The 13562-nt window shown below is 39.2% G+C and overlaps 2 protein-coding genes across 2 annotated transcripts; one reads left to right on the forward strand and one right to left on the reverse strand.

Moving 5' to 3' along the window:
- The first annotated feature begins 811 nt into the window (after nt 1-811).
- Nucleotides 812-8189, forward strand: LOC129092507 (solute carrier family 22 member 7-like). The gene is made up of 11 exons (XM_054600477.1): nt 812-886; nt 2071-2472; nt 2958-3061; nt 3557-3711; nt 3950-4118; nt 4444-4567; nt 4932-5041; nt 5224-5438; nt 5627-5735; nt 6232-6438; nt 7220-8189. Exons 2-11 carry the CDS (start codon nt 2092-2094, stop codon nt 7299-7301), a joined length of 1656 nt encoding a protein of 551 aa, XP_054456452.1. The 5' UTR covers nt 812-886; nt 2071-2091; the 3' UTR covers nt 7302-8189.
- Nucleotides 8190-11730: 3541 nt separating this feature from the next.
- Nucleotides 11731-13201, reverse strand: si:ch211-132e22.4 (melanocortin receptor 5). Its single transcript, XM_054600724.1, has 2 exons — nt 12994-13201; nt 11731-12455 (listed from the first exon to the last, which is right to left on the reverse strand). Exons 1-2 carry the CDS (start codon nt 13199-13201, stop codon nt 11731-11733), a joined length of 933 nt encoding a protein of 310 aa, XP_054456699.1.
- Between the last annotated feature and the right edge of the window lie 361 nt (nt 13202-13562).

Raw genomic sequence — 13562 nt, forward strand, 5'->3', positions numbered from 1 at the left:
AAATACTGAGAGCATCCAAACTGCCCAACATCATCATCATCATTATTATTATTATTATTATTATTATTATTATTATTATTATTATTATTATTATTATTATTATTATTATTATTATTATTATTATCTTTATTGTTGTTGTTATCATTAATATTATTGTTAATATTATTCCATTGACTTTGTCCTTAATCGACTCAATGTTCCTTGTGTTGCTCTGTGAATGTTTCTTTCTGTCTCGCTATCATCCAATAAAAAAACCATATCGGATATACAAAGCTGCCATTATATACGGTGGGAGAAAAGACAAGGGGTGGTGAATCTTGTGACCTGTTGCATGTCTAGTCCTCCACGAGGGATAATCATATGTGGTTTGTTCGAGAACTATAAGAGTCGTATTTCTTCTTTATTCTTCCTTCTAGGAGACACCGCCCTCTGACTTCTGTGTGAAGGTATGGAATATATTTTTAATTTTCAATCCATCAGTGTTTTGTGTGTTTACCTTTTTGTGTACAGGTGTAGTAGATACAAGAATGAATAAATATTGAATTACTTTCTGAGTAAGCTGTTTCCACGGTCAGAGCTAAAATGTCGATTTTAACATCTAAATTGAAAATTGAAAGTTTCTCACATCAAGTCATTGAAATCCGTACTGCATTTCAAAGAAGAACAGTGTGGCCTTCTGGTTAATGTTTCCCTTTGTATAAGGGTCAAAATTCCAGCAACGTGTAATATTTTGTCGCCTGTCCGTGTATTGTGCAGGTGAGGCTGTGCAGAAACTCCCACTCTACAAATACGTATGTTCCTATTGAGTTCACTTTAACTCTGAGTTCAAGCTGGCCATCGCTGCTTTCAAGGAACTGCTACATTTTTCCTTTGTCTTGCTGATAATGTAAGTGAAAAAAGGGCTCATTTTTCATTCTGCCTCCATAATGTTTTTCAGTGTGGTTTTCTGCTTTACACTGTTTAAGCAAAATAAACATATATTATTGAATCCTCTTTTAATTGTACATGATCCACAGATCATTTAAAACACTATTTAGTATAACTGCAAGGTAGGCTGGACAGGGACAGTTGCCTAAATGGTCTATCAAAGTGATTGTTCACAGCTGCACACCGTAGAAGAGAGACAGATTTAACGCAGGACAGACTTGTAAAAAGTCTCGATGAATGATGCTCAACACTTGAAATATATTTTATTCAGGACTATGGCATCAAACGCTTTGGCTTCAAAGGCAATACAATTTGCACAGAAAGGCAAAAACTCAAAGAGGACAGCCATTCTGTGATTGAGAAAACAGACTGGATACATCTGCAGGTTGGTTTGGTCTGACAATTAAAGTTTTGCGTATTTTAGTGAAAATGTCTGAAAGTAAAGATAGGATGTTGAAGGCAAATTTTTCTCCCGACACCAACTGGAGTTTGAAGCTTTTCATTTTAATTACTTCTATGTTTGCTGTATGTAATTGACATATTTTCTTCCCTCAGTTTTGTCATTTGTGTCATCTAATTAATAAATATTGCTCACAAAATTAATTTGCACCAGGGAAGGACAGAGGATGTCGCATGTGCACAGATTGTAAAGCCCTCTGAGGCAAATTTGTAATTTGTGATTCTGGGCTATACAAAATAAACTGAATTGAATTGAATTGAATCTACTCTCCACCTGACAGGAGGGAGGAGAAGAAAGTTGGGTTTAAATGAACAACATGACATTGCGTGTTGTTATGTGGTGAAAAAACAAAACACAATCTGCCTCTTTTTGCCAAACGAAGAGACACTCTTTTCCCAAAAAAGCTGCTGCTGTGTCTGTTAAAAGAATGCTGATGGGTAATCTATTCAACAACTTTTACCGAAAGAGTTCACAACTTTATGCTGTCCAAAGGTGATGCAGAGGTTAATGATCACGTTGGCTTAGTTTGCTGACAGAAACCTCTGCAGAGAACTCAATTGGTGGGTAATTCAATTTTCTTTATTTTTCTTATTTTTAATTGCATTGATAAGTGATCCAAACAGTTGATTTGCCTCCTGTTTAACTTCTGTCAACTTAAAGCAATTCTAAATGTGTTCTTCTAGAAACCGTGGGCAACGGTGAAGATGAAGTTTGAGAATATCCTGGAAGAAATTGACAGTTTTGGGCCTTTCCAAATCGCCATCATCATCCTGCTGTGCGCCCCTCGGATAGTTCTGCCCTGTCACTTCTTATTGAATAACTTCATCGCCGCGTTGCCTCCTCACCGCTGTGACATCAGCACGCTAGGTGATGGAGGACTCTTCAGGAATTTAACCCAGGAGCAGCGACTGACCGTCAGCCTTCCTGTGAGAGGAGATGGCGGCCCAAGATCCTGTGAGATGTTCGCAGAGCCTCAGTTTCAGCTCTTAGCCAACAGCTCTGGCAGCGCTGACCTGCCGACCGTTCAGTGTCAGAGTGGATGGGTTTATGACAACTCCACCTTCACCTCCACCCTGGCAACAGAGGTACAACTGCTGAGTCTTTATCAGCATCATTCACTGTGTACATTGTGTACATTAGGTACACATTCCAGTGAGCAATAAACCTTTAAACAACTAATATTAAATATTTTTACTTTCCCAAACAGTGCAGGTGGATCTGATAACATTAATGATGATATATTCTATGAAAAAAAAGTTTTTGGGTAACGTAAATACAGTTTTTAAACAAACCAACAAAGAAACTATATGAAAACGTATCTGCGTCAATGTATTCCTTTTTTAATATAGATTTATTGCTAGTAACCAGTTACGTGATGATAGAATATAAACAATTACTGCAATTTGTTTGATTAAAATGATCCATTTATCCTGATATCTGACAAAAAAATTTTTTATTTTCTGTATATGATAGAAATTTTGTTTTGTTGTTTCAAGGCCACCCTATATAAGAAAAGAAACCTGTACCCCAATAGATGATATAATGACCTTTTCTTTGTGATCTTTTCCAGTGGGACCTGGTCTGTGATAGAAAAAGCCTGACACAAACCACAGGCACAATCTTCTTTTTTGGAGTGATGATAGGGGCCATTGCTTTTGGATTCCTCTCTGATAAGTATGTGAATAATGAGTGTGTCTCCAACATTTTTATGTGAAAGTGAACATTTATTTTTTAATAGTTCAAATGGCAAAACATTTTATATATACATACAATATTAAAGGGACAATTTGCCCTTGTGCATTGAGGGGCCATGTGGCTGGGAGAAGTTTGTTTTCCAGAAATATGCTTAGGTTTAGGCAACAAACATACTTGGTTAGGTTCAGACGAACATCACATTTTGGGATAAAATAAATCCTTGGAAGGCAATCTTTTTGTACAATCAGTGCAGATGGCAAATGTAGTCCACTGAAGAAATAAATTCCCCAGTGTGTGCTACATTGACCCAAAAAGAAGATTTCTTCGAGCCCTCTTTTCCTACATTTACCAAGAACTGCAGGCGTATTTCATACTTTATCCCTAACTCAGATAGATTAAGGTAAGAGTAAACCATGTCACAAACCTTCATGTTCTCCCTACCATCTTAAATCTACTTCCCATTCTTATTTCCAGGTATGGGAGGAAAAACACTCTTCTGGCCTCGTACCTCATGGCCATCGTGTTTGGTTTCGCCAGTGCGTTTGCAAACTCCTACATTCTGTTTGCAGTGCTGAGATTTCTCACTGGGTTCGGACTGACAGGAATCAGCATCAACTCCATTGTTCTCAGTAAGCTAAGAAGACAATGTAATGTTTTGTGTTCACAGCTTGTTTCCCCCCCCAATGGCCAGATAATCAGCTTTTGCAGGTTTAAGATTTAGGAGGGTCAAAAGTTCAAACAAGCTTTTCTAATTTGATCACAAATGTTCAACCGAACTCCAAGAGAAATTGAAATAAAACCACAAAAACTGCTTTATTATTTAATTTATTATTACTTATTTGTGATGTCATTTTCGTCACCTTGCAGGCATTGAGTGGGTCGACACAAGTCACAGGTCATTTATCGGTGTGATTGGCAGCCTGTCCTGGTCTGCTGGTAACATGCTGCTGGCTGGGTTTGCCTTCCTGGTAAATGACTGGCGGACACTGATCATGACCGTCACAGCTCCACTGGGCTTTGCAGTTTTGACCTGGTGGTAAGTTAAACACATACTTATGTTATAGTTTTCCTCCAAATGAAAAATGATGTGAAAAATGGACATTTCACCATGCGGAGCACAATGAGGTCAAGTATCGCTAAATAAAGCAGTATTTGATTTAAATCTGAACAAACTTGTTGGAGGCTGAGGATAACTGTAAATGAAAATGAAAGACAGATTTTTGTTGAAAAAATTGTTCAATCCATTAACTTTCTCCAAAATCAGTGGGAATACCACTTGTTGGAAGTTAATTTCAGTGTTGTTTCAATAATGTCCTAATTCAATGTCCTCTGATTATTACCTATTTTCAATATTATTGCAGGTGGATTCCTGAATCTGCCCGCTGGCTTTTGGCCCATGGGAAAGTGGAAAAAGCTCACTTTTACCTTGACAAATGTGCCAAGTTCAACAAAAGACAAAAAGTGTTATCCAAATTAAAATTGGAGGTAAGTCCGAGCTTGATGTTTAATGGCTTTGTATAGGGTTATATGTGTATATGTTTAACATGATTAAATAAATAGTTGCATCATATGTGCTGCTTAGCCTATTTATCTCAGAGTCCATGGAGAAAATCCAAATTCCTCTAAAGGAGCAAAACACAATCTTGCGTTCAGTCGAAGCCGACATGTTGCTTCAGCGTTCTGTTAGAAAAATCAAATAAGCATCTTCCAAAACGACGTCCCAGCTCAACAAGGAAACACTGTCTGGCAAAAACACATTGAGAATTGAGAAGATTGAGAGAGATTGAAGAATTGCTTGACCAGAAAATGTTAACCTAACCTTTACCATTACTTATTTGCCTCTGTACAGACACTCGCCAACGTAGAAGTCCTGGAAAAGCAAGACCAAAACTACACATACCTTCACCTTATCAAGACCCCGAAGATGAGACAGTTGACTCTACTGACTGGGATCGTGTGGTGGGTATCACCTCCAAAAACACCTACGGAAAAGATATAAAAAGGAAATGAGTTATTTATTGAAGACATTTGTATTTTTAATTGAATCTCCGTAGAAATAAAGATGTATGAAAGGAGACACCTCAGGCTAAAGAAACATAATAAGTAATGATATCGTTATTGTTATTTATTAAACTCTGCAGGTATGGAGTGGCCTCGACGTATTATGGAATCAGCTTGAACATCAGTTCATTTGGTTTAAACATATACCTCACACACTTCATCTATGCTGCCATTGAAGTCCCTGCCAAGCTGGGGATCTATTTCTTTCTCAACATCGTTGGACGCAGGAAGTGCCAAGCAGGCACGCTGTTACTGACAGGAATCTGCATTGCCATAAACTTGTTTTTACCACAAGGTCATTATTTCCTTTGACATTTTACAGAAGATATATAAATCACCCATGTGTCAATATCCACGTTATTTTGTATGTGATACTGTAAATTGGTACGAGCCGACACTTCAGTGTTCGTCCTCGAGTTGGTTGAATGTTTTACACATTTATCTTGTGGTGTATATTGCATCGACTGTACTTGTTCTGTGCAGGTCTGTGGCATGTGCGTGCTGTTGTTGCCATCCTTGGAAAAGGCCTGTCGGAAGCTTCCTTCACGACCGTCTTCCTCTACACAACAGAGCTTTACCCCACAGTCGTCAGGTCAGTTACTGTCATACAGCTGCATTAAGCTACTGCATTGATAAACCTTATTATGCTCATCATTCATCCCTAATCATTGTGGTAGCTAATCCCCTTTTCTCCACTCTTTAAGACTTAAAATTCATACAATACAAATCACTGAGACGGATCATTTTAATATTATCAATAATGTAGGATAAGTAGGTTTTTTTCTAACCTACATTTTATGCCTAAAACAAATTGTGAGTCAATTATTTCAGTTTTGAACTGATTTGGTTGCAATTTGAAGTATTATTTACCTGCACTAAAGGACCAATTAATTTATCTTAAACCAAAATTGGAGCATATTTTTGAAAAACAAAAATGAAAAGAATGTGTTGATTATGAGTTCAGTAGAGGGCCAATAAAAAGTCTTGAACCTTATCCTGTGTGCAGACACAGAGAAGGTTACATAATGCATATGGAGGACTAATCTTAACTAATGAAGTTGGTGCTTATTTACTTTTTGTCTCTCTAGACAAAATGGTTTGGGCTACACCAGCTTCATAAGTCGTCTGGGAGTGTCAGTGGCTCCGCTCGTCCTGATGCTGGAGGACGTGTCGACTGTTCTTCCTCAGATCATCATCTGCTCTGTGGCCTTCATTTCTGGCCTGGTGGCTCTGCTGCTTCCAGAGACGCTGAATGTGAGGCTGCCAGAGACAATCGACGACATTGAAAAGCCAAGGTTGGTAAATGAATACATGGAAGCCACAATGTTTAAAATAAAAAAATGTTTGCTGACATCTGGTGGTAATATTGAGAATGACACTAGGCAGTTCACTGGATTAGGTATAATAACAACAATAACAATAACAATAATAAATAAAAATACAATATATTAATAATATGAATAACAATAATAACAAATCTAATAATAACAAATCTAATAATAACAAATCTAATAATAATAATTTATTTGATAAAATAAAATGTGTGAGATTTTGGTATTGAGAGTTTTAAGAAGATTCCTACCCATTTCAAAATAAAACATATTAATAAGGAGTATAAAAAAATGCTAATGGACACAATAATAAAAACACATGTACAATCAAACACAGTCAGTGTTTTGGACATTTGTTTAATAAATGCACACATGTTAGGTTAAGATTGATGACTGCACCAAATGTGCACTTCTCCTTTGACCAAATAAGGTATCATATCAACCATGTGCATCATGAGGAACTCCGCTTGCCCTTTCTCCAGTTTGAAGAATGTGATTGGCCTGAAACCACATGACTATTACTCAGCCCACTTACAGAATAAGTGGGTTACTGGCTGATATGCATGTGTCTGTATAAGAAAGGCTGTCTGTTAAATGTGAGTCAGAGATGTGTCAAAGGCCATAGTTTGATACATTGTGTTGGACTGCATTATATTGTAAGTTGTACCTCACCTCAGACTTTAAGAGAGAGTTTTATCAATAGAAACATTCACATCATTGCCATATTGTTTTTGTTTCATTTTAGAGGAAATGAGGTCTCCTCTCTCTCCGTGGAGTCTCCAGCTGTTAACCTGGAATCAAAGAGCACAACTGACATTGAGCAGTGATGAAACAATCAAAGCAAGGATTTTGTTTTATGTACATACGCATCAGACAGACTTATTATGTACTTACTGCCTTTTACAACTGAGATGAGCCCACTGTTCATATTGTGATGGAAATCTTAGAGCTAGTTCCCTCGAGACAGAAGAAGTTTCGGCGGACCCAGATGTCTTAGGCAGTAACACTTATTGAAGCTCGATCGAGGAGAACAGGGAAACACCACGTGTGAATTCACAGCGTACTGCTACCAAATTCTGAAGATGGTGTCCTTGAGCACAGTATTTAACCTTCCCCAGACCAGCTAAGTTCCGCTATATGCACTTATCCTATTCGTATTAGTTTGTAGCACTTATTGTATTCGTATTAGTCTGTTGCAATTATTGTTTTCGTAGTAATTTGCTTCTGCACTATACTTTTGCTCTGGTTTATGCTTTAAGATGCTTGTTTAAGAAAGGAGATGCACTTATGACTTCTGGTGACTAGTAGTTCTCTTGAATACCTATGTTGAATACACTTATTGTGAGTCTCTTTGGATAAAAGCGTCTGCTAAATGCCTGTAATGTAATGTAATGTATATCCAAATAGGGTTAGTTCTACATCAGCCTGGCATGTGTGAGGATTCTATTGGATATAAGATCTAAACAAGGAAACACACCTACCTTTGCTGTGCTAGCAACAACATAGCCTCTGTACAGTCTCTCTTATCCGGTGTCTCCAACCAGACGATAGCCTGTTGAGTCTAAACCGAATACAAAAGGTTTCTAGCTGACCTTGGCCTACAAGCTGCCATAGCCAGCTCGGGCTTATCAGGCACATAGATTGAGACAGGCGAGGAGAGACAGACAGTTGACCTGACCTACAGACAGTTACCTTTAACCTACATGAGGGAAGTTTAACATTCAATAAGGAAAATTCCTTCACACATATCATGTATGGAATTTTTTGTCATCTCTGCTATTTGTGAAAACATTTAGGTCAAAATCTTTAAGTGTTTGGATGCTTGGGATATTTGTATGTATAAGCTGCTGTAGATAAAAAAAATGTTTTGTCTTGATTTCTCTTGATATTTTCTATGTTTCCTGATTTGTGTAGAGAGAAACTATTTCACGTGGATTAACAGAACTCTGTGAGTGAAACATTTTGTTGTATTGTGAGGTGGGACCAGGCCAGCCGCAAGGAGTCACACTTAACTGTCATGTGAACCCAAATTGTCCCAGATTAGTCTCCCATTTGGTCTTTACAATAGAAATCTAAGGTGGGACTTCACGCTGACACTGTTGTGTTACACCTCACGCTTCTTTTACTTCCAGTATCCAGATGTTACCAAATTCTGTGACCAGTGTGCCAAATACCTAGTGGTTATCCCCCCTCCCCCAACTGAGTGTTACATTTTTATGCTGAAGTCTCACAGACTACTTATGCAATACATGAGATTTCATAGATGCAAGCCAAGGCAATCCATTAGGCTTTAGGCCCAAGGCTTTGCACACACATCACCAAGGCTAATCTCATTAAACAATAAAGCCACTCACACAGCCACGCATCGTCTATGCCCTGCAACAGTGTCATTGTAACTAAATTATAATCTTATGCACAGCACATTTAGCACTTTTCAATCACGGCGTACTCAGTCCATATTCTTGACCTAGTGTAACCCTGATTGGTTCAGGTTGCGCAGGGTTAAGTTAGGTTCTCTAAACTGCACAACATTTGTATTGTGGACCATTTGCAACAGCGCCATGCATGGAAGAAGGCCTTGCCAGAAACAAACGGGTATTCAATGGCAATATGCGCAGAGAAACACCACAATTATATTTTATATTGTACTGTATTAATATTTGAGAATAATTATTTTGAATAATGAATACTGGTAAACATTGGAAGATTTTAAAAGAAATTTAGTGACAAAAGAAAGTGACAAAGCAGTCTTTAAAGATTTTTCCAGAGACACTGTTGAGGTTTTCAATCAAGGGGTCTCAGACCCCCCGAAACCACCTGTAGGTCTGTGACCTACCATATTCTGTGACGTCATTGGGAATTTCAGTGATAATGACACTTAAGACGTATTTTCTGATCATACTTTATAACATAAGCCGTCTGTATTACCATAGGTGTTGACAAAAATGTAATTTGGAAGAGTCCCAAGTTTTGGCAGCTGTGATTTCCATGTTTCAAATCTAGGATATTAGAGGATCAACTATATGACAAAAACCCTTGAAAAAAAGTATTGACCAAATATTATCAGGCTATCTGTTAGTGCGCTACTGTAAGTACTTCCAGTACACTACAGCTAAGTAATAAACTTGTATAGCACTTTTCATACAAGAAAGCACAACGTTTTGGCAGTTGGTATTGTTAGTTACCATGGACCCCATTGCTTGCTCCTCAGACGGGCCCAAGTGCATGGATTATACAGTTTATAGCTAAAGCTCTCTCTACAGAGCCCACCACGTCACAGGCCCCAGTGAACCCTCACTGCCTGCACTGTCGATATTTATGCCACTGCTATGCGGTAAAGGAAAATATATCATACATAGATGACATAAAACAGAAATAGTGCCATTATGAATGGAAAATAAGATGTAAAATACCAAATAAAATAGGATAAAATGAGATGATATATAATGCATAACATGAGATGAAAAATGTAAACCCACTGAATAATGATTATAATAATAATAAGATCAGTACCCATATTTTTGCAGACAAAAAAGTATTTCGCCTCAGTTGCACACCAATCGGCGCCTAGTTCTCTGAGGCTATAAATAAACAAAGACTCACTACCGGTCCACTGAAATCTTCCCTTGGCTGCAACCTCACTGTGGGTCTTATCTTATTTGAGTTTGTTCAAATAAAGTGCATGTAACAGAGTAAAAGAGATTTGTGTTAAAATCCTTCACCTGCTAAAAAAAAATGGAACAGTTTTAATGTGTTGAGCCCCCAAAGTCCTGTAAAATATGTTTTTAATCAGAAAAATATATCCTCTTTATGGTCTAGCTAACTTGACAGAGCAGCATTTATACTGACACACTTACATGGTGTTCCCCCTGAGATCCTATGAAACTCTCATTGGATCATATTACAATATTAAACTTTTATCTATTTAGAAATCCATGACAATTTGCTGAAAATATTTGTTCCCAGTAACCACAGAAATTATGTGAGATCCTTAAGGGACCGTTATGTTATGTTATCAGAAATTATGTAACCAGTGATTCGAGCAGGCAACTAGTTCAGGCAGAGCACTTGCTGATTCATGCCTCACAATCACTAGTTTATTGAGTGGCCCAGGGATGACATATTTCTGTAGGCCAAACCCAGGAACTAACACTGGTTCCTTTGACAGAAAGCCAATGGGATTTTCCCACTGGTTTTTGAAATATTGCAGAAAATAAATTCTGTTGCAAACAGTACACCATGGTCGCATGAGCACCCGTATACACAACTCGGCTTTGAAGGAGTACAAGTCGGAGTGATGTCATTTTGGCAATTTGGCATCTAACTGAAATTCCATTCAAAGAACTATTTACTTTGACACCAGGGAACCAGAAGGGCAAAAATCGTTAACTCATTTCCTGATTTTAGGACTCTAGCCAACAGCCAATGGGAGAAACACTAATGTACATATTCCGTGGTCACATACCTCGGAAGTAAACCTGAAAGCTAGAAAACTGTTTTGGGTGTATGCACCAGGTGACCAATTCAATTTCATTATGTTCCAAGCTTCCAAGCTGGTAAATTTAAAGATGTAATGTTCATGTATGTGTTTAACAAGAGCAGAGCCTTCTCTGCTCTGCCTTGGTTGTAAATGGTCAGTCCCTGTATGTAAAAGGCTTCACTGCACTTAGACCCAAGCTAAGTGAGTGGTTAGCCTGGGGCTAAGAAAGCTTTCACACTGGCAGATCAAAAGTGGGCTAAACCCAGCTTTAGCCCAGGGCATGCTGGCACTGCTCTGGAGGATTAGCCTGCAGTTTGCTGGGTTATTCACTGAAAATCAATTAAAGGCGGTGCTAGAAGCTAATCTGAATCGCCAGATGGTTTGTTACACAGAGCCAGCTGAGAAGCCGTCATTGGAGAAGGCCGGATACTTTCAAATTATACTTGGCAGATGATTGGATGAACCATCTGTCGATCAAACTCCTGCCAGTCGGGGGAGAATATATTCTCTACAGAGATCATCACATTGTTGATGCTCAATCTGTTAAGAGTAATCATGCATCGCTCTAGATTGTAAACACTAGTCATGTGTCAACGGACGCTAACAGTTAAGGATTATATATATAGGAGTATATGCACTGCGAAAAGTATATACAGTAAGTATCTCTGCCTGAACAGTGTTTTTGGTATCTGCTACAAAAATCCATCAAGTATGTGTTGTCCCAAACTAGACTGATGGTTGTGCTCGGAAAACTTTTTGAAAACTGTATGTCCTCGTCAAAGCCTTGTCTCCACACTCTCAGCCACAGTAGCCACAGTGGTTGTGCTGTTCTCTCTCCGTCTTCGGTTTTGGCAGCAGGGCAGCGCCTGCATCACCTCTTTGAGCCCTTTGGTCATGAACATGTAGAGGAAGGGGTCCACCAAAGGGCTGAGGTAGAGCAGCAGGTGAGACACCAGCCCTAGGTATGTGACCGTATCCGTAAAGGACAGAGCCTTCAGGAGGATGCTGAGGATGAAGGGAACGTAGAGGAGGGTGTAGTTGGCCCAGATTGCAGCGATCCCCCACACCGACCTCCTCCTCTCTGGGGTTTTTGGGTTAGATCTAGAGCAGATTAGGGCCCTCCAGGAATCCACAGCAAAGAAGAGGAGGAAGGGAAAGGGAGCGAGCAGAGACACAGCGAACCAGAGGTCGTACTGCAACACGGCGAGGGCCAAGATGGCGAACGGAGCCGCCCACGTCACCAAGGTGACTGCAGGTGAATGCCTGATGCTGCTGCAGCAGCCAAGACACTGCGGGTAGGCCACCACGAGATGGTGCTCCTGAGCTATGAACAGCATGAGGGTGACGTTGGCGACGACACCAAAATAGAAGATGAGTTCGGTAGGGTTTGAGGAGAACCCGGTATCAGTCTCCATGTCCTGGTCCACACTGGGACGGCCAAACAAACTGAGAACGTCAGAGACCAGGAGGAACATGACATGCATGGGAATTTTGTTCCCACCTGGAAACAAAGGAACACAAATGATCATTACTGATACGTTCTTCATGTACCTGAAACCTTGTGTCAGGTGTAAATAATAACTAAGCTTTATTTCACTTATCTCTGAAGGCCTCCCTCTTAATTGAACGTTGCTTTGAAAAATCCAAATGTACTTTTGCTGATTATTATTGCTACTACGCTATCCATTACCACTGATACTATTATTACCAATGATACGCCCATTAGCAGTACTGATACTGGGACTAAAACTCATACTGATACACTGCTATTATGACTTGATACCAGTACTAGTGTTAATGATACTACCTGAAACCCACCAAGCCTTTTTTGTTGCCTTTTTCTAAGTTCTTAATGACTGTTGAAGCTGAAGGTTTTAAGGGATAATTAAAGCTAAATCTAGAAGAAGTATCAAGCCTAGCCCAACTGGAAATGCAGTTGTGCAATCCCTCTTGTGTGTAGGAGGTCGTGGCATGGTTTGCAAATGGCTAAAGGATTGGTGAATACGTTAAGTCATTGGACATAGAGCAGAAGTACAAACCTTTGGACAGATTCTTGAGGGTGTAAATAGCCAGTCCAATGGCGGGCAGCCCAATGCTCAACGTCAACCAGCTAATCACTTGGGCTACATGGACAGCAACGGGTGTGGTGGCGTTGCCAGTGAGGTTGCCAGTGAGGTTGCCAGTGAGGTTGCCAGTGACGTTGATGGAAACTGCGACAGATGGTGTCACTGTGTTGCTGTCAGCCATAAGGGGCCACACTGCAGCTATTTATGTGTTCAGCTGTTCAGACTAGCATTGAGTGTTGCTCAGCTGATGTTGCGGATGCAGTTAGTTGTAATGAAGACCAACTCAGTCTAGTTTCAGTCAAAACAAAGAGAGAAAAATAAATACTGAACAGTTGTTTGTGATCTTTATCAAAGATCATTTTTGTATGTATTTTTGTCTTGAACAAAGAACAAAGAGTCCAGTTAATCGCCTACTCAGTTATTTTCACCCATGACTGCTGAAGTGTAAAATATGACCCTTTTAGTCTGGTAGCACCTTTTTCAATTTTTCAAATTTTGCACCATGTTATTTTTATTCAAAACATTGATAGTCTTGCCGACTG

This window comes from Anoplopoma fimbria, chromosome 6 (assembly GCF_027596085.1).
Source record: "Anoplopoma fimbria isolate UVic2021 breed Golden Eagle Sablefish chromosome 6, Afim_UVic_2022, whole genome shotgun sequence".
Lineage (NCBI taxonomy): Eukaryota > Metazoa > Chordata > Actinopteri > Perciformes > Anoplopomatidae > Anoplopoma > Anoplopoma fimbria.

Coding starts and splice junctions, on each gene's coding strand:
- si:ch211-132e22.4 (XM_054600724.1), bottom strand. CDS start 13,201: ATGGCTGACAGCAACACAGTGACACCATCTGTCGCAGTTTCCATCAAC. Junction 12,456..12,993: donor CCTCAAGAATCTGTCCAAAG/GTTTGTACTTCT, acceptor CTTTGTTTCCAG/GTGGGAACAAAATTCCCATG.
- LOC129092507 (XM_054600477.1), top strand. CDS start 2,092: ATGAAGTTTGAGAATATCCTGGAAGAAATTGACAGTTTTGGGCCTTTC. Junction 5,042..5,223: donor CTACTGACTGGGATCGTGTG/GTGGGTATCACC, acceptor TAAACTCTGCAG/GTATGGAGTGGCCTCGACGT. Junction 5,736..6,231: donor CTTTACCCCACAGTCGTCAG/GTCAGTTACTGT, acceptor TTGTCTCTCTAG/ACAAAATGGTTTGGGCTACA.